Below are 23,444 nucleotides of genomic sequence, written 5' to 3' on the forward strand. Positions count from 1 at the left end.
TTACAACAAACGCTGGACAGAGTGGGGCTGCTCCGCCCTAGAATCCCAACAATGGAAGGAATATAAGACCACAAACCCTCCAGACGAATGGTGCAGTTCTTCACCCAATCGTTCTGTACATGACTACCAGGTGAAGAACTTTACAACGGTCTTCTCCAGTGTGTCTTCCCATTCATGTCGGATACTATAGACTACAGTGTCCTGAGTGCGTGTTCTCCGGTGATTATGTACTGTTTGTAATTGTTGAGCGTTGCTGTTTAAAAACCAGGATGTAGCCAGTAGAACACGGCTGGCTGTGTAGCTCACCTGCTCAAAACATAGCGATCCGACTAAACCATGGAAAGAAAGCAGACCAACTGTATCCGACATGTGACCCCTGCTGTTTAGTTCTAAAAAGTAACTCGAACCTCGGCGGGTTCGCAGGTTTAAGAAATAAAGTTTGCTCTACCCCCATGTGCAGTGTAATAAAGTATTGTATTGCCCTAAACAAGTATAGTTAAATCACCATAAAATAAACGACATTAATTAATATTGCTGAATCAGACGTATAAAAGCTTCCACTCCCACTGACCATTATTCACTGACGACCATAAGGTTTTCGTGCGAATAAACATCTTCCCGAGGCAAGGGCGTTAATTGACTAAAAAAGTCCAGTTTCCACCCTTGCCGAACTATGCTGAAATCCTTGGCTCGATTGTAACGACACCAGTTTTTCCCCTTCAATGTCCCTCCTATAGACCAACCAGATTCAACCTCTCATGTCATTGCATTTGCATCAAACAAAATGGAGGCGTCCAGTCAAGACGATCTGATCGATATTCAAAATCTATATTGTAATTAAAAGGTTTTACTTCGCGAAGTTCATCACATCACGGGAGCACTTGGATTAAATCATGAAACGTGTGTCAGTGTCACACATAACCTTCCCCATTGGACGCCGGTCCAATAACCTTGAACAATTTGAACAATTACAAAAAGGTTTTGAACCTTTTCCGTTTGTCTAATAAATCAAACTGTATATCGGAAGCACGAATCGTCTTGTCGCTTTGTAGAGTTGCGTCCCTTGGGAGAGCCAGAAACCTATGATCATAGGTTCGAATCCCAGATTGGCCCTGATTATGTTTCTAGGTTTGTTAGCACCATACCCGTGTTTGTGAGTTTCACCAAAGTGGTAAACGTGTGCGACCTCATCATTTCTCACCTTCTTCTCCCATCAAGCTAACACGACGTGATATAACTGCAACACTGTTCAAAAAGGAGTAAGCAAGTTGGATGGAATACATCCCACATATGGTTGAGCGTTCAATATAGATATACACTCTAAGCATGGAATATTGTGTTTTCTGTCAAGCACATGTTGAAACTTATCTATACATTTCCATTGGCTTAGCGAATATCATTCCTTGATGCATAATATAAATGCAATTAAACACGCTAATGCACAGAACGTTTGTTTGAGTCACCAAAGCAAACATGTTTTTTCGCTGCTTTTTAAAGCAAAATCAAGCAATATCAAGAAATGGGCTTCACACGTAGTGCTCATGTAGAGAATCAAACCTGGGCCTTTGGCGTGACGAGCAATCGCTTTGGTCCCTAGGTTACCCCACCGCCCGGTTTTCAATATATATGTCATCACATTTTCATTTAAGTTGATTAAAACTCTCCGTAACGCTGTGGTGAATCTAAAACGTCACATTGATGTAACATTATAAGATAGAAGTTACGGACGTCACCGACATACACCAAACGTTGATACAATCTTTGGGGCGACGGGGAAGAATGGGTCCCCATTACCCCATGTCAGAAGAGTCGACTTAGTTAGGATATAGAGAATGTCACCCGAGTGTCTTTTGATATCAAACATATCAACACAAGTTGATAAAAGTGGAAAAATTCCGAGGCTTGCCGAGGATTTTTGCCACTTTTATCAACGATTGTTGATATATTGATATCGGAAGACACGAGGGTGAGATTTTATTTATCATCCAACATCATTCTTCCAACTTTTTCAATTTGTAGACAGTAATTAGCAGTGTCCGAAGTGTAAAAATAGTGCTAATAGCTTCAGTAGCAGAGCCATTAGTGATGTCATTTGATTGTGACGTCATGGTAACCAGTGATGTAATTTCATTGCAGCGTAGATAGTGTGATGGCTGTGACTGGATCTAACATTCACTCCATACAATTGTATAGTTGTACTTCACTAATACACGTGGATTCGAATCCAGGTTCCCCACAATTGTTTCTAGGTTTGTCAGCACCATACCACACTTTTCACTAAAGTGGTAAATGTCTGAGACCTGCATCACTTCCGGCGCTTCCCTCACTCAGTAAGCTGACACGCCGTGACGTAACTGGAATACTGTTAAAAGCAGCGTTAAACCAAACTCACTCACTCACTCACGCACTTTTAAGGTATCCATTCAATTCGTACAAACATTGCAATATTAAAAGGATAAAACGTTGGTTCCTACTGAGGTAACCTTTAGTACATAGAACTACAAGGTGATGTCGCAAGTAAAAGGTACATTGCACACACCGACCGTTTGTTAAGGTGAGCTAACGGTAAGTGCCAATGCATTCGTGTGGGAGAAGCAACAGGTGCCCTTCTCACTTCTGGCCAGACCTACAGGTTATTGGCTGCCTACACCTGACACAGTCCACACATACATACGGATGTAACTGTACGCTTGTCTTGTTAATTAATCACTCAAAGGACTTAAATCGCAGCTTTGACTCTAAAACTATACATCTCGTAATTTGAGCCAGAATGAATATTGATTTTCAAGCAGTATAATTTCTTTCAATGTGAAACAGAAAAAGGAAAACCATTTTTTGCCATTAATAAATACTTGAAACGAACTTCTAAAGCTCTTGGTATGTCTCCTGAAAAGCTGAAAAATAGTGTCCGTCGACAGAACTCGAGCGGCCAGGCGAGGCAGGTGGGGAACTTATCAAAACCATTTAGGGTTGATAAATTAGATGTTTTCAGTAAAATCAAGCCAGACGTGCAACTGTCCAACTGCATTCAGATAATAAGTACATGTCACAAAGACCCTTGAAATACCTTGAATAACATGAATTAATTGTTACAAAATACAAGCAATGGCAACTTTTCCGTACATTTGGATACAGATACAAAAAAATGAGTGGTGAAAAATCTCACACCGCCAGCAGTCAGTGTGTACCGATTTGGGACTGCAGGGGGCTGGGAGCAAGTTACCAATGGGTGAATATAAAAGAGTTATCGTTCTCCATGCTGATTGCGCTAGTCCAGGTTTTCTCCCAGACTGAGCCAAGGCCAAGGACAACAGGGACAACCACAGAAATGAAAGGCAAGGAATATCTGGAGTGGGTGAAAAAAATTGGTCCCCGCTTTGCCTGCCAAGTACGTTATTATCATGGACAATTCACAATACAAGAGGATCCAGACATAAGACAGACATGATCCCGTGCATGTGGTTGGCAATTACATCAAAGGTCAAGTTCACACTGTCTTACAACTTCCCCCTTACCACTGCGATCTAAACCCAATAGAGTTGATATGGGGTATCGTCAAAGGTGGCGTTTGACGATTGAACACAACGTTTTAATTGCGGGATGTTGAAAAGCTAGTAAATGAATCCCTCGGTGCGGTACCGGTGGAGACATGGCAGCGTTGCGTTACCAAAGTCATCAACGAGATAGTCAAGATACTGGTCACGTGATGGACTTCAGCAAGCACCATTCCCACCTATAGTTGTGACCATCAGCAGTGACACAAGCAATTCCAACGACGAGGGCTGTCCGACATGAGCGAGTCAGATTGCGATTAAAATGATCATGAGACGACCCCTCTTATGATGTCATTCTCTGTACCCTTGTGTTGTACGTGCGTGTTTGCGCTGTTCCTCCTATCGTTGTGCCCCCTTCGTTCAAGATGTCAACTTGTACACTAACAACATGACAGTTTCTTTAAGAACTTTTTCCACTGAAGTGAATAAAAGTAACAAACAAAACTTTGTTGGATACAGGGTATTCTTTGCCGTTTACCATATTGACATTTAATAGACTATTCCCGATTATGAGTTATTTTGCAATTATAGGTCCCCTTTATGTTGATTATGCCAGACATGTGGTGGGGTGGCCTAGTGGTTAATGCCTTCACTCGTCATGTCGACGACCGGGTTCAAATTTCACCCCATGCATACAACGTGAGGCCTATTTCTGGTGTCTCCCCGGGTTTTTTTCTGTTATAAAAGCGGTGTTATAACCACACTCTCTTTGTCATCCCAATGTTATAAACCTATAAAACCTAAATATAAGTACATTTTTGGCGATCAGGTTCAATATGTCTGATGATGACGCTGGATGATTCTGCTAATGATCTGTAAAACATCAAGCACAGGTTAGTTAAAATACCATGAACAAGTAATAATTATATAAAAATCAGGAAGTCTGAGCTAATTGAAATGTCGCCAACCAATTGGAATTGATTTAATTTTTTTTTTTAAATGTTAAGCCTTATTAACATCTTATCAACATATAATTTTCTGAATGACTTCATTGTAAGTCTCCAATTGAGGGACCAGGAAGGGGACATATATTTGCAATGTTTAGTGATGGGTTAGCACTGATTTAAAAACATAATTGGTGACAGGTATTATTAACATTGCACAGTGCTGTTCTGTTCTTTGAAAACAACATATACACAAAGTATACATTTCATCCAGCACGTGCAACCTGGCAAGAGACTTGTCCATTCAAAATAACAGTGCAAAGGCTAGATTTGGTACACAGAGATAAACAAGATCCATAACTGTGTTAACTTGGTATGAAGTCATTACAGTTAAGAGCATTGCTAATACATGTACCTGCTTAGCAGAGTTTAGGAACGAATAAATACCATTTAGACACCCTTCAAAGTTTCATTACATTTCCAACAGACAATAGAATATATATCACAAGATTGAGGAATGTTTGGGGACATATCTGTGACAGTTGCCTTACTTTACAATACCATACGTTGTGGTAGGAGTAGAAAGTCGTCACACGGCTGACATGGGAATTGAAGGGAGATAACTCCCCACCACCACCCCTTCCCTTTATGTGTCTGTTACACTGCCATGTACTGCTACACAATAATGAGAGGATGTCTGATTCACTTTCATAAAGATAGATATGTGCAAAAAGGTAAAGATCACAGCAAATGACAAACAAACAGCATACTCATAAGCATAATCCCATAAACAAATAACAAGAAACCCAAATCTGTACTCTATTGCTTTTATTCCACCTTAAACTTTGCAAAGCATCAATAGCTCCATTATCAATTACAACAAATAAAGTTCAGTTTATCTGCCACTTCCCCTTCCAGCCATGTGTAGCAACAAGAAAATATACCATAAAACAGTAACTCAAAACTGACATCCATATATTTCAGATGAAATACAGAATTTGATTTTGAGTTTTACACAATGATAAATGTGTAATGATTGTGATACAGCCATCACATAGGTTCAGACAAAATGTTGGATTAAACAGATGTCAGTTTGGAGAAGGTCAATTTTAGGAGGGCTCTGACTAAAGTGAAGGGGTGTTGTCGCTGGCATCAAACTTTAAAACTGTATCATGTCTTATTGGCAACACTTCTGGACATTTTATCATCATGATAAATGAAATTCAGATTACTACTTAAAGCCAGACAAACAGTTTGCAATTGTGTGAAAGTCTCCAGTTCACAAAGCATCATCATATATATATCACACTTCAGCAGTTGAATAAATCACAACAAAGGGAGACAACTCTGTCAGCCCTTATATCACAGAATAACACAAGTGGTCCCCCCATGCGTCGTATCTAAACTGTAATAAATTAGCAGTATTATTAAAGTTGAATATACACAAATTAATGAACACCTGAGATTATTAATAACCATCAAGCTTATCATGCATGTCAAGGAGAAAACGCCTAAAAACTGTTCCGCAGATTTCCTAATGACTGAACACATATAAACTTTTAAGAAAATATTAATCTGTCCTTTTGTGCATTCAGATAAGAAAACAGAAACAACCTGTCGTTAGGTAGAAATCTTGATAAAGAAAGGTAACGTCACATCATAAATAGTACAAGATAGTCCCACAACAGTAGAGGAGTAATCTGGATCAAAATCCTCTAAAATATCTGACATTAAAGACAAATAAGTGAGTTGGGTTTAACGCCTCTATCAGCCTTATTTGGAAGAAAAGTTGATAAAATACCCATGAGTGCTGGTCGAGCACTGACAAACAAATGATCATAATGATCTTGAAATTGGGAATCAAAACCATTATCAGCAAATCCTAGCTTGCCTGAGGGACCTTATGCTGTACAGTGAATTCCAGCGCTTTAGACAACTGAGCGACATAGCCCTTTAAAAGGTGAATATGAAATAAAAACAGGGTATGAAACTTGCTAATGCAGCATGTTTTACACTCTACAATACACGATAAAAGATTTCAATAAAATTCTCTCACTTTGATAGGTTAGTTATAAGCATGATAATCCTGAGAAGAAAATCTCAGTATTATAATAACACATGCCATACTAGGACAACCGAGAATCATGCATCCATTACAGTTCACAACAGTAAAGAACATGGGTCAATCGTCAGATATAATTTAACAGATTTGTTTATGATTCTTCAGGAACAGTATTAGGGTTGCCGCGATACCTTGATCACGATACGTACGCCATACTTAATTCACGGCAATTATTATATTAACTTTAATATTACATAGGGCATAAACACTGTTTAAAAGCTTGAAACTTTCTGAACATCTGGTCTCCTATATAAAAATATATACCGTATTCGACGTAATAAGCGCCCACGGAGATATTTGCTAATATATTGGCTAGTCAACAATCCCAAAAAGCATCCCTTCCGATTGATCAGTGGACAAAAGACTTATTTATTCGCGTATAATACGCACTCGTGTGTTATATGCACCCTTCATTTTGGGCAATTAAATTCTTGAAAGATATATCTGTCATATATAAACATTTCAGGTTGTCAGCATAAACCATGAAATTTATCTTTCAACTCTCTTTCTTCCACGAAAATAATATTCTAATAAGAGCCCCCTATTTCTAATTTTGAGAGTGCCCTAGGCGCTTATTACTTCCAATACAGTATGTCTGATTCAATCAATACTCTATTTTAAATAAAACTGGAGTGTCACATAAGTATTTTTTTGTCTGTGAAATACCTTAGGTATGCCCCCGAAATTAAATAAATTAAATATGAATGAATGGGTAGAGGTGTGAAACAAGTTGATATTAAAATATGAATTGATACAGGATGAAAATATGAATTGATACAGGTAAGTGTGTATCGTGTATTGTATCTTCTGAGGATAATATCCATACACCGATGTATTGGTGTATCGTGACATCCCAAAACAGTATATTCTTATAGAAAGGCTAAAACCATGCTTTGTCCATATTGCACGATTGTCAAACTAGACGCCAGGTGGGTCATACACAGAGAATACTACACTCATTATCGTTAGATACCCTTTTTACGAAATAAGTGGACTTTGGTATCTGAGGGAAAGCGAGGTAATAGACCTGGAGATCAAACATTTTTAGAAGAATGTTTTTGCTCAGAATAACACAATAAAATTACCATAGTCCACAAAACTGAATATGACTAGTATTACTTTACTATTAGTATCAAGTCACAACTATGATAATCAGTGTTGGACCAATAGATACTAATTCCTTGGACTATTACCATGATTACTGGACTCTACTTTTGTGACATTTCAAATTAATCAGCTGAAACACTTATTTTAATCATTTTCTTTTATCTAAATCAATAAATCTATACATTATGTTCAGAAACATAAGCCATCAAAGCCATAAACAACTAAACAACTAAACAACTTTGGATATATACAAGAGATGGATGATGTATTATGCTATTGTACCAAATGAGTACAAAAAACAAATTCAAAAGATGATTACACGTTTACTTTAGGCTAGAGATTTAATACTCATGAATATACTGAACAAAAACTTCAAAAGTGAAAAGATCAGGTAAAATAAAAGCCTATTCTAACATGCCAAATAATGAAACATTATTTCACATCATTGACCCGAGTTTCATGAAGCGGAACGCTGAAATCAAAATATTCCATATCTTCCAAGAAATCATTCCAAATGATGCAAAATTCTTGCTGATCACCATGGCAACTACCGCCATATCAACCTTGAACCCTGCAGGAAGTAACACAAGTGGACTCCAGTCAGAAAGACAAATCAAACTGCAGAAATGATCCTGTTGAAACTTTACTTGGTACCAAAAGAGTCTGTGGTTACAGTTATGTTCATACGTGCTGGCCACGTGAGCCGATGGCCATTGATTGGCTGCTTATATATCCTGACTCCAATGCACCACCTTCCGTCTTTGGCAGTTGCTCAGTTACAACAAACATGAGAGAAACAATGAATACTCGGGTTCCCATGTAATACAATGTATAGTCAGCAATATGAGTTTTCACACATGTACAAATGTAGAATGCAAAAGGAAAAACACAACAAAAACACCAACAAAATATATCTGATACATGAACAGCATCATACTTCCCTGGGTTCATTACGACTCATTCTTAGGTTGAATTCCCTAATTACGTTTATTTAATTAAATTGTCACTCATAGAATGCTCCTGGAGTTTCCCAGCAGATGCTGGTGCTCTTCACTTGTTGTAGATCAAAGCATGGTTCATCCAGACTCATGAAACATCTTTTCTTGTTCATATGATATACCTTAGTGATATACCTTAGTATTTCAATATGGATTCTTCAAAATAAATTAGCGGTATCTCTCATTTCTACCGTATAATCATATTTTGATTTAACAATCCTTGGATTTCATCAGGCATCAACTCTTCCCTCCACTCGTGGACCCTGTGACGTACTTCTTCCATAGACCTGGCACAACAGTTGCTCCAATGCCTAGCGTGATGGCTCCCACCACCATGCCTTGAGAGATGACACGAAACTGCATGAGGTACACCGATGTGGACATCTGTCCCCGTCTCTTGTACATCACTGCTCCGTATGTGACAGCACCCAGAAGACCAAGGATTCCTAGAAGTGAATCAAATGTTGTGAAAGAACATTTATGCCAAAATAACTCTCATATCATCAGACTGAGTCACATTTGTCACATATATCCCTCTATATCTTACACACATACCAGAAAAGGTGCCATCGACACTGTTGCTCACTTGGTAATTCGTTATAAGGACCTATGCGCTATAATGTCAATATGATGCATGTGTGAAGAAATATTGTAGCCACTAGTAGTAATTTAGAGGTTTTTCACAGATGCTACACGCCCGACTAACAGGCCATAACATAAGCTCCCTTAACTCTCAGTTTTCTGTTTCAATATTTTGTCATTACAAACTGTCAGAAAACTGGCTTGTCCCAGTATGGGAAGTTGACACGATCATGCAGTGACATGCCTAACCACATGACTTGTTTCAGGAAATAGTGACTGCTGATACTATAAATACACAACAGAAGATAGGATATCAAAAACAATAGGCCACTACAAACTATTACACATTCGTCCAACTTTATAAAAAAATGTGAGGTGGGAGGCATGTTATTTGATTTATCTTTTCAATTTTTTCATACAAACTGTTCATCTCTATTGTACATTAACTGTTGGCATTAAGCATGAATATTTGGTATACGGCATATGTCATGTTTCAATAAGTAAAGACAGAAAGTAACACACAGCTATTTTCTTTGTCTGAAGGTACTTTTGGGGGAGAGCATAATTATTTGAGACAGGATGCTTGGTAATGAGATGAATAACGTAATAATTCATTATTATGGCCATGTAAACAATCTTCACCAACCTATTGGCACAAATGGTGCTTCTTTTGCTTTTCGCCACAGTTTTGATTCTGCACTCACAGAATCTTCCCACTGTGGAGGATCTACACGTTTTGTTTCTGACGACATATCTGGCATTTACCTGCAACAGAGAGAGAGAGAAATGATGAGAACAAAATAACATCAAACATTTGGATAGACAAAGTTCTCAACGACTAAAGCTTCATGCACAAAGTCTGTGGACAGCCGGTATGCCACAGCTTCAATGACAACAACCTTGTCTATCAGTGGAATAGTAGGATTCGATGAGAATCTTCTCTAACATTAGGGTTCACACTCTGAAATAAATTTCACTCCCAACAAGCCAAACACACTGGTGACCTATAAATGTAACAAGCCCGTAACGAAAGTTGCAGGTCCGCAATTGTAAATTCATGCTAGGGTAGTTGATATTTTTTTCTTCAGATTTGCTCTGTGCCTTTGACATTCACATTTTAATAATCACATAGGAAGCTCTCCCTCTCTCTAGTAAGTGGGTCAAAGCTTTCAGTGTGGTAATGAAATTTCAACTAGACCGTTGGGCAGGTGGGAATAAATTTCACCAATCCCGACAGAAAGGTTACCAGACACAGGAAAGCGGGCAGGCAGCTATTTCAGACACTGCAGCAGTCAGCAATGTTTGCGCTACTTCCCTACACCATCTGACAAGGATGTCAAGACTCCACCCTGCTAATGACCAATGACAGTAACCATGGTAACACAAGTACTGGTGTACAAATCATGCTCATGGTAGAAAATCAACATAACTTAGGGAGTGAAAGTGACGATGGACTGATGCGCATGATACGTATAATCATGATTTGGAGCACTTTTAGAATACAGCAGCAAATCTTCTCTCATGAGTACGATCTCTGCCGTAGGTCACATGTCACAAAGACAAGCAACCAGTTCTTGTGAGAATCTGTCAGATTGTTAGCCTGACAGCTAACTGACTGAGCTACATCAACACTGTTTACCTATTTATCTAGTCATGCCTTAGACAAAATGTAAGACATTGTGGGAATGAACGGAAAGGGTCAAATAGATCAGACACCTACAAAGGTAACAGCTAGGCATGGTGTTTTGTGACTTTCGTCTACCATGGTCTACAGACACTTACGATACCATTTGGCACATCTGGCCCATTCTGTAATCAACAAGACACTGATTGGTGAGAAATGAGCTGAAAGGGCGCAAACAGAAAATGGCTCCAAGCGTCACATGTCAGACATCGAATTCTTGAGTACACATGAATGACATGGTATTTAATAATTTGTCCGGCGATTTTCTGACGTGTAAGTGTGTGGGGGTAACTCTGTAAGGATAATGTTGCTCACAGTAAAGAATAGGGACACTTCAGCTCCCATCATTTAAATGCATGAGAAGGGGGTACAACTACAGGGCACTTACACCCCTAGCACCATCTTCCAGAGGCAAGAGAGCTAACTGACTATAAAAGTCCAGTTTCCACCCTTGCAATACTAGGCTGGTATTATGGAGTTACATTTTGGCTGGACTAACGAGTCTATGCATAGTCCAATCAAATTCGCGCACCAAAATCGAAATCCGGTTCGTGCAGATTTCGGTCGATTGCAGGATTTGCAAAGCATGTGCACCGCCAACTCGTTGTCAGCAGATATTTTCCAAATCTTTTCATGTTTTAAATCAAGGTGCTCACGTGATTTGATGCATTTCGCGATGTAAGATCCGTTTTATCACAATAAACATCTTGATTATCGTCAGATCGTTTTGACTGGGCGCCACCATTTTGTGTGAAGCAAACGCAAGTGATACGAGAGGTGGAATCTGATTGGTCCATAGGAGAGGCTTAGAAGGGACAAAACTGGTAATAGCCACTGGTGGCGCTATGATTGAGCCCAGTAGTTCCAGCCTAGTTCGGCAAGGGTGGAAACCAGACTTTTATAGTCAGTTAACACTCTTGCCTTGGGAAGATGCCCTAGCACATCCCTTACGTGTCATTTTTTTTACAAAACCAGAGCCTACAAACCTAATTGATTTACTGTAAAAGATGTCCAATGGTAGATAGTCTTCAGGCTGGCGACTATGTGTGCAGCGTCAATTTATACCTTATAAACTGCATTCCTTGTGCACAATAATTAAAATCACTGAATCGAAAAAATAAAATATGTATATTAGTTCCTACTTCTAATCCTTTTACCCTCTTAAATTACGTTGAAACCGAAACATAAAATGTACTGAAAATGATAGTGCTTTCATAAAGTAGATCTTGCTGAAATATGCGCTGTCGCAGCATATGCGTGTAGAGATGATGTAACATGGAGAGGAGCTTATGTACAATGATGTACACTTGATGACACCAGCAAATCTGTTCCTAGGTATTGTTTACAAATTACGTTATTAAGTAGAATAGAATAGTAGGGTAGAATAGGTCTTCAGCAACCCATGCTTACCGTAAAAGGCGACTATGCTTGTCATAAAAGGCGACTAACGGGATCGGGTGGTCAGGCTCGCTGACTTGGTTGATGCATGTCATCGATCCCAATTGCATGGATCGATGTTCATGATCTCAATCACTGGATTGTCTGGTCCAGTTTCGATTATTTACAGACCGCCGTCATATAGCTGGAATATTGCTGAGTGTGGCATTAAACAACAAACAAACAAACATAACATCATTAAGTATTGTGACGTGTTTGTGGTGCTGAGACTATTGAATATTTAATTTTACTTAGACTTCACAGCTTTATTAATATCATGTGCAGAAGACACAAGATTACCATCTTATATTGTCCACTAGACTCATACTTACTAACTTAGTCAATGAAAACATGTCTTTAAAATAAAAAAATTCAAAAAATTCGAAAGAGCCTTACCTCTTCTGCTGTGTGGAATCAAGCAAACTAGACGTGGTTAGTTTGATCTAGTCTTGCCTAGGCTTTTAGTAAAATAAAAATACCTAAAAAAATAAATTCCAGTCATGGTGCAGGATTAATTGTCCACTGGTCCTTGAGAATATTGACTCGACTGGATCCAACGGATCGGTAATCAAACTCTGATCATTGACTTCAAATCAACAGTTCTTGTCTTGTGGATACATTCTATGTGATAAAAACTGCATGTACTCTGCTTTTGTGAGTTTTTTTAATTTTACTTTGGCGACCCTCAAATTTTACACACATTACATTACACTTTCTCAGCATTTACATTTTTAAGTTAACATGAACACAAATTATATTCAAACTTACGAAATATTAGGGAAACTCAAGATGTAGGTGAATCGAAAACGTAGAGACCTCCAGGATCCTTTCGTAACACGCTCTCAGTTTGACATTCGGACGTGACCGGAAGTGTGGGTAACTGACTGACTGACCTTTCTTATTGCGTCATTGACCTTGGTGATTATAAACTGGTTCCACTGTTGGTACATATGACGCAAGGTCATCGCTTTTAGCCTATTCGTTTAGGTAGACAGGAGCCCAGTCAATTTGTGATCGAGACGAAAATAACACACCTATTTGTTTTAGTATGATCTCATTTCCATCAGGTAAACTTAAATTAAGTTAAATTAAATATAAAATTGTCTAAATCTGTTTTAGTGGAGATAAGTAATTGTAAATAACAGAACTCTATTTCCGGACAACTTTTCTACTTCCGGTTCAGTCACATGCAATGTTTACGTGAAGAATTGGTTGATGTCTTTTCCATTATGTAGCAGATGATAACGTGTAAATAGATTTTAAAATTCTCCCACCCTTCGTAAAATATTTTTGTTATGTGGAATACGATGGGCTGCAGTTTTGATCACCATGACCATCGGCGTTTCCAGAACCTCTACTTTTCTAAATGACATAAGACAAACTTGACAACAGCCACACAGGTTGCACGCCGATTTCCCCAAAGCCACAACCAGTATTTAGTGTGATTACTGAAAATTATTTGGGAATAGTGTGGGTGAGCGGTAGGTAGGAGATTCAGAGGGTTGCGGTCTTCGAATCGAGTGGTAAACCTTACTGTGCAAGTCATTTTACCTTGTCAACAGGACTTTTGTGATAAATAATATCAGTGTATTGTGAAATTGATGAAGCATCTTGCCTAATGTATTCAATTGGTTGAATGGTCGAATTCACCGGTCAGTGATGAATGTTTTTAGCCATAGTTTGGTCACTAGCTGGCACAAAAATATCTCTGTTGGTAAAAATGGTAGTGATATGTCCCAGACCAGCACACTTATGTTTCTTTCAAACCCAGTATAATTTTAACTGTAACATTTAAAATAACTTTAACATGGGACAGTAATCTAAGATATCACTCTCCCTAGAGAAAATGAGGTGACTTTGGCATCATTTGATTCTAAAATACACTTCACTATAACATGCTATAATATCATCATGATAGTTATGTTCTGGCAGAAAGTCCCAGCCTGGTGCTGCAGTAGACATGATAGGGTCCCAGTATTTAGAGTAACATCAAATGTCTGGCTGTGTTGATCAGGAATTTTACAATATACTCCTTAGATCATCAATTGTTGATCAGGTATTTTTTAATAGTATTTTCAAAGAACTATGATGCTGTGTTTTGCTAAATATTTGAAATTGCCTGCCCAGTCTCATTAAAATCAGACCTGAGTCCTCGCTATCGCTAAACAAACATCTGAAGACATCCCATTAGGGGGCATGTCAGAACGACCTTTTATCCGACCAGTCAGAGCGTCGCTTACCAGATCATGAAAGCGACAGTCGGAATGTGATTTCTAATCATACAACCTCGAAAACTTTAACACGGGGTCTTCCGAACGATAGTTACAGGTTTAACGACCTAGACCATCTATTAGCCATTCCAGAATGTTTTTTTGTTTAGGTTTCAAATTTGTAATCGAGAATTTGTCAAGATATGTTTCGAAGCGTAGTCGCCAATTTGAAATTAGTGCTGTAAAGCACGAGATAGGTGCCTTCTGATTGGTCATTCCATTGGTCGGTCAAAGTTCGCGCAAGGTGGGTCTGACGTGACCCATAATGGGATGTCCTCAGATCTTTGTTTAGCGGTAGCGAGAACTAAGATCTGATTTTTATGAGATTGTTGCCTGCCTGTCTGGTTTGAGAAAGCAAAGAAATCTTGTTTGTTCTTGTCTAGCATAGATTTTGCAGACCAATGAGAATGTAGCATCACTGTAGATAGTTACCAAAAGGTTACATTAACAATTTGTTTTGAATAAGTATAGACAGTATTCATGGTATTACCCAAAAGACCACTACACATTTGATAACTTATTTGTGTGCTTGGATTGAATCCCACCTCCTTTTCTGTGCGAACGTTGATGATGGCAATATTGCTTAAGTGTGATAATGACATAAGAAGCACCAATAATGACAATCGTGGTAACACAATGTCCCAAACAATAGTAGAAATGAATGGGGAATTTCTCATCCATCATCTTAAGGTACCCGTTACCACTATAATTATTATAGCTGCACAATTGTCTTCCTTTTCAAACATTCTCCAAACAAAACCCTAAGAACCCTGGTTTAATCAGTTTAAATTCACAAACAGTCCTTTTATGTGTTTGTTGTAGATCTTCAAGAGTTTGTTGAATGTTCAATTTTTAAAATGACCATGTTCGTTGCACGACATTCATTAAACAAATATGTTTGTGGCCTTAGGTTTTCATGGTGTGTGTTTTCCTGTGAGCAGATGGACGAGGATGATGAGGAGAAGGAAGGTACCAGTTTCAGAAGAAGAGAGAGAGAGGGATGTATTATCAAGCTTGTGTCAGCTGCTGAGAAAGAATGGTGAGTTTTCGTGACGTGATGGACTTGTTTGACATTGCCGAGATAGAATTGTATTCAGGGAGTCATCAATATTTAAGTAGACGTAAATATGTTTAAAGTTTGTAAGTTTTGTTAACATCCTATAAGGGGCATGGATCTACAGCAATTCCCTGGGACTGGTTGTTGCCTTTGTTATTGTTTTTTCCCCGTGAGTACCCGGATGATATAGCAGAAATCTTGACTAGTTCGCGACCTGTGCTGCAACATTAGTAAGCGCATTTGTCTGTTTTATTGATAGTGCAAGGGCCTATAGTCACATTGATCAAGAAGCTGAAAAACAGTTGTCTTGAAAATAATAAGGAAATGTAGGTATATTTACATCGGTAATTCTGACAAAGTTTTGATAAGTCTATTGCGCGATTTTCGTTGACATTATTTTGACTTGCAACACAAAGTAAATATTTCCCCTGAGCATTGCTTATTTTATCGTGTTTATATTATATAGTCAAAATGTGTAACATCTTCACTAAGGCAATTTATTAAACGCCTAAATATTCAGTTATTTTACACAACATTTTTATGCTTTAATTTCATCACCCAGTGACTGAAAGTGATGGGATTAAAAGAAAACCAAATTCAAAGTATATTTCTATAGTATTGGCTCCTAATCCTAGCATAATTAGTCAATTGTGATTTTTTATGCCCTTTTGAACCTCTTAATAATTGTTAGTCAATCTATTCAATAAATGGACAGATGTTTCGTCAGTTTATAAATTGCTGAAATATTTAGACATTTTATAATTTGCCTGAGTGAATCACAATTTACACATTGACTGTTAAATATACACGCCTACAAACAAAAAGGCTTGTGAAAACAACATCTGTCTTGCATTGAAGAACTTCCCAAAGAAAACGTAGAGGGACAAGAATGATTCTATTCAATGCAACAGCAAATGAATGAAAACAAAATGCTAATATCATAATTACAATCCACCCAAGTTATATGTATAAATTGTTAGAGGAATGTATCTGTGAATATCCACATAAAGGAACAATATCCCATACGTCTGCAGTTGTACAAATAAACCTATTCGATGTCACGTGTCTCGGTAACAATCAAATATTTAAAAATTTATATAGTGTTCCAGGATATTATAACCCGTGTTCGTTTCTCAACTGATCGCTTAGTTTGTTTCAGGTGTTTCACATAGTTGTCAAGGTCAGCTGAGTAAGCCAGTAATTTTCATAATGTCCAAAGTTCTTTAAAAAAACATAGAGTTAGATAACAATGAAAATCAATCAACATATTATCAGCTAATCCTTTGAACAAAGTATGTTGTTTTTACGTCGGCACTTCACGTCCAGATATGGGTGAATTCCATCTGCTTTAGTATACCTACACATGTAAACACTTGCTTTTGACAAATTCTCTGTGCAAGATAACGGTCATTATTCATTCAACATATTTTCTGTTGATCCTTTGATGGCGAGGAATGATCAGTTGATTTACAAAATAGTAAACTGATCACTCCTCTTGCTGGGCTGTCTCGACCATATTACATAACACACATTTCACAGTCACCTCACTTCAAACATGGATTTAGATTGAATAATTACCACAGACACAATAAATGCCAAATGGGAACCCTTGTCAAGTAATCTGAGTGGTGCTACCACTAATTATGCCTGTAATAAATTCATTAACTGAGCTTCAAGGAAATGACGACAAATACACAGGTGTAGGGTAATACCAGAAAACATGGACAACAACAAGAGATAGCAATCATTTTATCCACGCAATCTGAAATCCGAAAATGCTTTCACTGCAGGGTTACTCTTTTTTACTATTAAACTAAAACCATCAAGGGTATTTACAAATAACGACATCCGATGAGCTTCTGCAAATCGGCCCACGGCAGCTAGTGGGCCCCAGCAGGCAGTGTAAGACAACCGAGAAGAAGCCAGAGATTAGTGCCCCTTTAAAGAGGCTGTAAATAATGTTGATATATCATATAAGAAAGACTCGCCTGAAAGAAGAATTAACCACTCAGGGCTGCATCCCCCTGTGTTTTCCCTGAAGTGTTTTATTTTACCACAAACTACTCCCTCTTGTAGTTTATGTCCATCTTAACCGGTCTTACTAATACAAGCTCAGTGTTTGACAATGATGCTATGCCAGATCATTGCTAGTTATGTGTTTGAGATGTGTGTGTGTTTGAGATATGTGTGTGACATGATGTAATAAAATGAAAAATATGATTATATCATACCTGTTGGTTCCCCAATCCCCCCAAATATGTTTCTTGTTAGTAACCTTAATAGAGACTGTAATCAGTTTTATTGCTTAATTTATTATGAACAGAGCTGAACTGATGAAACCACATATTGATTTAATTATTTAAGTACGTAGGAACACTGTCCATGCCACATACTATTTTCCAGGAGACAAGATTTTGCAAGGTGAGGGGAAGTTGTCCCTCACGACACAAAGTTTGGGAATGCTGGGAACGTCTATGCGTCGGCTGAGTGACACGGAGAGTATGGGGCTAGCAGCATCAGCAGCAACATTCAACAAGATCAACAGGCAGGCTGCTGCCTGGAAAAAGGATGTGGAATTCCTCCGTGATTTTATATCTAAAACTGTGGCCATCAAAGTGAGTTTATCATGTTTTATTATTAAACAAATACCGGATATGTTGATAAGCATGATATTGAACAGATCTGTTGAAGAGTTTTATCTTCACTGAAAACCATTTTTGAATCATACTGATTATCAGTTTGTTGACTTTGTTAACAGATGAACATCATTTTCTTTTGAAATATTTCCTTTGTGAACCGCATGCTTGAGGATTCTCAGCTTGCGGAACATTGTGTTGCTTCTAATGCTTGTAAACATGGTGTAGAAATATTGGGAGGGTCCCTTGCTTGCATTAACATAGAAACATATTTTTTGGGATTTGCCAGTCTCGCTGCAGATGTCGGAAACAATGACATATACCACATATACCTCAATAAACATTGTTTACAAAACAGATGTCGGAAACAATGACATATACCACATATACCTCAAAGAACATTGTTAAGAAAACAGATGTCGGAAACAATGACATATACCACATGTACATCAATAAACATTGTGAACAAAACAGATGTCAGAAACAATGACATATACCACATATACATCAATAAACATTGTGAACAAAACAGATGTCGGAAACAATGACATATACCACATATACCTCAATAAACATTGTTACCAAAACAGATGTTGGAAATAATTACATATACCACATATACCTCAATAAACATTATTAAACAAACAGATGTCGGAAACAATGACATATACCACATGTACCTCAATAAACATTGTTAACAAAACAGATGTCAGAAACAATGACATATACCACATATACCTCAATAAACATTGTTAACAAAACAGATGTCGGAAACAATGACATATACCACGTGTACCTCAATAAACATTGTTAACAAAACAGATGTCGGAAACAATGACATATACCACATATACCTCAATAAACATTGTTAACAAAGTAGCTTAGCACTAGACTTGGGGACCATGTCAAGACAGGTAACTGTATTGTCAATCGTTTCCTCTTCTCGTTCAAAGCGTAGGCAATCCCTGCAATCATCATTGATAGCATAAAAAAAGGGGCCAAGCTCATCTACCTTAAGTCCAATGGATCATATGTATGGGGTTTGTCTTGGAAAACCTACATGCTGGAGAAGAGGAATTTGAAACAGAACACCTCCTCTTGGTGAGGTTAATAGTCGTGGCTGAATAGGCTTTGCCTAGCGCAAAGTTGCACGGTCATTCCTTATATTGGTGTCCTGTTTAAAACGACAGTACACATGAATTACCTGAAGTCATGCTGTATTTGTTTTAGTGGCACAATGAGGGTTTTCAGAGAAACCTTTACTCGTTCCTTATGCTACACCAAAGGTTGGGGGCAATCCTTGGATTAATCATGGTTTAGCATCAGCTTCCTCATGTATGCCTCAGGGTTAAGGTCCTACTACAGGCTAGGGTAGCTGCACATAACCATCCAACTGTGGGATAAATGCAAAGTGTCAGATAATATAAGTTTAAAATTTGAAAATTGTACAATAATAATTTGTATATTTATGTACTTAAAATCCTACCTCACAAGCTAAGTGCCCACCCAACCATCCCCGCTTCACAGTTACACCATCCTGTATGCTCTAGAAAGAGAATGAGGGTGATCGGATCACAAGGATCTGCATCGCACTGTGATGCTGTGTGCGTGACCCATGGTTTAGAGTGGTGGCTATAGTGATGTATGGGATGTGTTGGGGTAAGGTGTTTTTTTCAGCTGCAAACTTTGCTCTAGGACATAATGACTCCAGGATTGAAGAAGTAGGAGAAATGCATAGTTAGGGATAGGATAAGTATATAATTATACAATTTACAATTCCAGCTGATGCATGGCTCGAACACCATGCAGGGTGCAATTCAGATACAACGGTTCCGCAGCTTGACTTTCTTGGAGGTGAAGAAAGTCCCCATTCACATGATTGAGGGCCTGCAGATACTGAGAGGGCAGCTGCACACCGTCATCGTGTCCCGCAGTCTCATGCACCTGCAGGTTAGTGTCAGTGGCAGTGTTAGAGGTAGTGTTAGTGACAGTGTTAGTGACAGTGTTAGTGGTTAGTGTTAGTGGCAGTGTTAGAGGTAGTGTTAGTGACAGTGTTAGTGACAGTGTTAGTGGTAGTGGCAGTGTGAGTGGTAGTGTTAGTGGCAGTGTAAGTGTTAGTGACAGTGTAAGTGGTAGTGTGAGTGGTAGTGTTAGTGGCAGTGTTAGTGACAGTGTTAGTGACAGTGTTAGTGGTAGTGTTAGTGGCAGTGTTAGTGACAGTGTTAGTGGCAGTGTTAGCATTAGTGGTAGTGTTAGTGGTAGTGTAAGTGGTAGTGTTAGTGGCAGTGTTAGTAGTAGTGTTAGTGGCAGTGTTAGTGGCAGTGTTAGTGGTAGTGTTAGTGGCAGTGTTAGCATAAGTGGCAGTGTTAGTGGCAGTGTTAGTGACAGTGTTAGTGACAGTGTTAGTGACAGTGTTAGCATTAGTGGCAGTGTTAGTGGCAGTGTTAGTGGTAGTGGCAGTGGCAGTGTTAGTGGCAGTGTTAGCATTAGTGGCAGTGTTAGTGGTAGTGTTAGTGGTAGTGGCAGTGTTAGTGGCAGTGTTAGCATTAGTGGCAGTGTTAGTGGCAGTGTTAGTGACAGTGTTAGTGACAGTGTTAGTGGTAGTGTCAGTGGTAGTGTCAGTGGTACTGGCAGTGTTAGTGGCAGGGTTAGCAGCAGTGTAAGTGGTAGTGTTAGTGGCAGTGTTAGTGGCAGTGTTAGCGTTAGTGGTAGTGTTAGTGTTAGTGGCAGTGGTAGTGATAGTGTAGGTGGCAGTGTCAATGTTGGTGGCAGTGTTAGTGTTAGTGTCAGTGTTAGTGTCAGTGTTAGAGGCAGTGTTAGTTGTCATGTTAGTTGTAGTGTTAGTGGCAGTGTTAGTAATAGCATTAGTGTTAGTGTCAGTGTTAGTGGCAGTGATAGTAGTAGCATTAGTGTCAACGTCAGTGCTAGTGTTAGTGGCAGTGTTAGTAGTAGTATTAGTAGCATTAGTGTTAATGGCAGTGGTAGTGTTAGTTGTAGTGTTAGTTCAATACAGAAAGATGACCCTGGGGAACCATGATGGAAGATAGATTTCTTTGTAAAGTTTGATCTTTGTTAATGTTGAAATATCTTAAATACTTACCTTTTTCTTCCATGGAATGTTTCTGTGTTATGCAATGTTTGCGAGCCATTTGTATTTGCTGTTTATTGACTGGAATGTTGTGATGCATCAGGACCTGTTCGAGACGTGTGGTGGAGATATGAGTGCTCCAATGTCCTGGCCGCAACTCAAGTCCGCCTCTCTCAGCTTCAATGGCATTCAGAGTTTGGACGGATCACTTGTAAGTTGGTACAACGATTGTCTTGTTTTAGTTTTAACATGCAGTTCAGTAGCAGCCAGTGTGTACCTTCACTGATGTCCTAATGATAGAATCCACAACATTAATTTTCATCCTAACTTAGGAAAGTTTGAATTTGCAATCTCCTACCAAGCTGTATTGTAAAGGGTGTCAGGAGTATACTGGCTATAGTGGGACAGTCCTAGGTGGATTGCTCTAGTGAAAGGACAGCTTGCCAGAAATTGATGGGGACCTAACACATTTGTGTACATAACAGAAGCTAATTTTTTCTCTCTCTCTCTTTTAATGTGGTAGCATAGTGGTTAAGCGTTTGCTCGTCACACCGAAGACCCGGGTTCGATTCTCCACATGGGTACACAATGTGTATGTCTCTCTGTGGGTTGTTCCATTACCTATCTAAGGTAACAGGTGGCTACTGAGCTGTGCATCTATCTGGAACTTTTGTTGTTTTACCCTGTCTGACAACTGGCTGTCTAACAAATGGGAGGTTCCCGTCCTAATTTCAGAGATTACTGCCATCTTTGGAGGTGTTTGATGTGAGCCACAACCAGCTGGAGAGGGCAGACAAGAACCTTGAGGTAGGCAACTCAGCCTATAGCAATGTCTCATCTTATATATATATATATATATATATATATATTGTCAGAAATAGAAATGAATTTGATTTTAGCCCCACTTTGGTATCACATCATCTTCTGTGTGTATTCTCCTCGTGTTGTCAGAGCGTGTGTCTGATGTACCAGTAGTCTGTGTGTCTGTTGTACCAGTAGTCTGTGTGTCTGATGTACCAGTAGACTGTGTCTGTTGTACCAGTAGGCTGTGTGTCTGTTGTACCTGTAGTCTGTGTGTCTGATGTACCAGTAGATTGTGTGTCTGATGTACCAGTAGATTGTGTGTCCATGTGTTTGATGTACCAGTAGAATGTGTGTCTGATGTACCAGTAGATTGTGTGTCCATGTGTTTGATGTACCAGTAGAATGTGTGTCTGATGTACCAGTAGTCTGTGTGTCTGATGTACCAGTAGTCTGTGTGTCTGTTGTACCAGTAGTCGGTGTGTCTGTTGTACCAGTAGTCAGTGTGTCTGTTGTCCCAGTAGATTGTGTGTCTGTTGTACCAGTAGTCAGTGTGTCTGTTGTACCAGTAGTCAGTGTGTCTTTTGTACCAGTAGTCAGTGTACCAGTAGTCAGTGTGTCTGTTGTACCAGTAGTCTGTGTGTCTTTTGTACCAGTAGTCAGTGTGTCTGTTGTACCTGTAGTCAGTGTGTCTGATGTACCAGTAGTCTGTGTGTCTGTTGTACCAGTAGTCTGTGTGTCTGTTGTACCAGTAGTCAGTGTGTCTGTTGTACCAGTAGTCTGTGTGTCTGATGTACCAGTAGACTGTGTGTCTGTTGTACCAGTAGTCAGTGTGTCTGTTGTACCAGTAGTCAGTGTGTCTGTTGTACCAGTAGTCTGTGTGTCTGTTGTACCAGTAGTCAGTGTGTCTGTTGTCCCAGTAGATTGTGTGTCTGTTGTACCAGTAGTCAGTGTGTCTGTTGTACCAGTAGTCAGTGTGTCTGTTGTACCAGTAGTCTGTGTGTCTTTTGTACCAGTAGTCAGTGTACCAGTAGTCAGTGTGTCTGTTGTACCAGTAGTCTGTGTGTCTTTTGTACCAGTAGTCAGTGTGTCTGTTGTACCTGTAGTCAGTGTGTCTGATGTACCAGTAGTCTGTGTGTCTGTTGTACCTGTAGTCTGTGTGTCTGTTGTACCAGTAGACTGTGTGTCTGATGTACCTGTAGTCAGTGTGTCTGTTGTACCAGT

General features: G+C 39.0%; 2 protein-coding genes across 2 annotated transcripts in view; one reads left to right on the plus strand and one right to left on the minus strand.

Annotated features, from left to right (window-relative positions):
• Positions 1 to 8,294: 8,294 nt before the first annotated feature.
• LOC124116104 (HIG1 domain family member 1A, mitochondrial-like) lies at positions 8,295 to 13,269 on the minus strand. Its single transcript, XM_046477331.2, has 3 exons — positions 13,137 to 13,269; positions 9,894 to 10,012; positions 8,295 to 9,111 (listed from the first exon to the last, which is right to left on the minus strand). The coding sequence occupies exons 2-3, from the start codon at positions 10,006 to 10,008 to the stop codon at positions 8,903 to 8,905; spliced, it is 324 nt and encodes a 107-aa protein (XP_046333287.2). The 5' UTR covers positions 10,009 to 10,012; positions 13,137 to 13,269; the 3' UTR covers positions 8,295 to 8,902.
• Positions 13,270 to 13,531: 262 nt separating this feature from the next.
• Positions 13,532 to 23,444, plus strand: part of LOC124116124 (serine/threonine-protein kinase 11-interacting protein-like) — a 35,934-nt gene continuing 26,021 nt past the window's right edge. The window contains exons 1-6 of the mRNA XM_048381851.1: positions 13,532 to 13,616; positions 15,580 to 15,677; positions 18,099 to 18,310; positions 20,114 to 20,281; positions 21,523 to 21,630; positions 22,155 to 22,226. Of these exons, the coding sequence (XP_048237808.1) occupies positions 15,590 to 15,677; positions 18,099 to 18,310; positions 20,114 to 20,281; positions 21,523 to 21,630; positions 22,155 to 22,226 (648 nt within the window). The 5' untranslated portion in view covers positions 13,532 to 13,616; positions 15,580 to 15,589. The remainder of the gene's footprint in view (positions 13,617 to 15,579; positions 15,678 to 18,098; positions 18,311 to 20,113; positions 20,282 to 21,522; positions 21,631 to 22,154; positions 22,227 to 23,444) is intronic.

This window comes from Haliotis rufescens, unplaced genomic scaffold (genome assembly GCF_023055435.1).
Source record: "Haliotis rufescens isolate VD_foot unplaced genomic scaffold, xgHalRufe1.0.p SCAF_4, whole genome shotgun sequence".
Lineage (NCBI taxonomy): Eukaryota > Metazoa > Mollusca > Gastropoda > Lepetellida > Haliotidae > Haliotis > Haliotis rufescens.

Coding starts and splice junctions, on each gene's coding strand:
- LOC124116104 (XM_046477331.2), bottom strand. CDS start 10,008: ATGCCAGATATGTCGTCAGAAACAAAACGTGTAGATCCTCCACAGTGG. Junction 9,112..9,893: donor AGCACCATTTGTGCCAATAG/GTTGGTGAAGAT, acceptor ATTCACTTCTAG/GAATCCTTGGTCTTCTGGGT.